The sequence below is a fragment of the Stegastes partitus genome, unplaced genomic scaffold, assembly GCF_000690725.1.
Source record: "Stegastes partitus isolate 25-593 unplaced genomic scaffold, Stegastes_partitus-1.0.2 Scaffold2422, whole genome shotgun sequence".
In the NCBI taxonomy this organism is placed as follows: domain Eukaryota; kingdom Metazoa; phylum Chordata; class Actinopteri; family Pomacentridae; genus Stegastes; species Stegastes partitus.
The window spans coordinates 66,430-67,300 of NW_007580153.1; the positions used below are offsets into that span (position 1 = coordinate 66,430).

The following is an 871-nucleotide window of genomic DNA, read 5'->3' on the forward strand; positions in this document are numbered from 1 at the left end:
ATAAAGCCTGCACATCATTCACCTTGAAGCCACAGAGATAAGACTACAGATGTGACGAGTATTTGAGCCGTCATGGTGATATTTTACAGCCTGACATACTGCTGCTACTTATAAAGGAAAGTGGGAGGTTAGAGGCATTCAGGACCTCCCATTGCAGCCCTCCCTGATTGTCATCATGAGAAAAACCAATATAGGTTAGAAGCAGGTGCATCAGACTGTGTGTTGTAATATAGAGAAGAAAAACAACCTGAGTGACTGTGAGGTTTTTGTACTGAGGATCAGTGATATGTAGCACTGTGGTAACTAGCAGCACAGAAGTAAACTGCACTGCTGCTCACACTGACACTGTTAATTGTTAATGTGCAGTTCCGGCCTTCATCTGCACTCCCTCCTATGGTCACATCCTCATCCAGTCCACTCTCTGGAAGCGCACTGCCTGCTACCATGTTTCCCAGGTACTGTAGCTGTCTGTCTGATTGTTTGTACCAGAGGATTCGATTCCAGGTGGCAATACTGTGTGAACAGTAGATTTTGGCTTTCTCTTCAGGATTTTTGTACATGTTGGGTGGATTCTGGTCGACTTTGTCACTGAGAGAGGAACCTGTTGAAATAAAAGAAAATGCAACATGAGCATGAAGATTCATAAAAGAAAATATATATTTTTAAAACATCTAAAATTGGAGAAAATCTGTATTCAAGCATCATTACTGTACAAACAACAGCTTTACCTGAAACCAGAATGGTGTTCAAAGTCATAGTTAAGAATAAGATGATCATTGTGTGTTCTCTGAATGTTTGGTTATATTGAAGAATCAGAGATGATATAGTTCATATTGATGGTCTCCTTCAGTGCATCAGCAGTTATACTGAT

At 40.5% G+C, this 871-nt stretch overlaps 1 protein-coding gene across 2 annotated transcripts in view; it reads right to left on the reverse strand.

The window, feature by feature from the left end:
* LOC103374976 (uncharacterized) overlaps positions 1–846 on the reverse strand; it is a 58,115-nt gene extending 57,269 nt beyond the window's left edge. Inside the window, exons 1-2 of one of the 2 annotated variants that reach the window (XM_008305152.1) lie at positions 729–846; positions 309–601 (exon numbers count right to left, since the gene is read on the reverse strand). In XM_008305152.1, coding sequence (XP_008303374.1) covers positions 309–601; positions 729–777 — 342 coding nt within the window. In that variant the 5' untranslated portion in view covers positions 778–846. Of the gene's footprint in view, positions 1–304; positions 602–728 lie in introns of both variants that reach the window. The other variant, XM_008305151.1, reaches the window with a different exon arrangement.
* Positions 847–871: the final 25 nt, after the last annotated feature.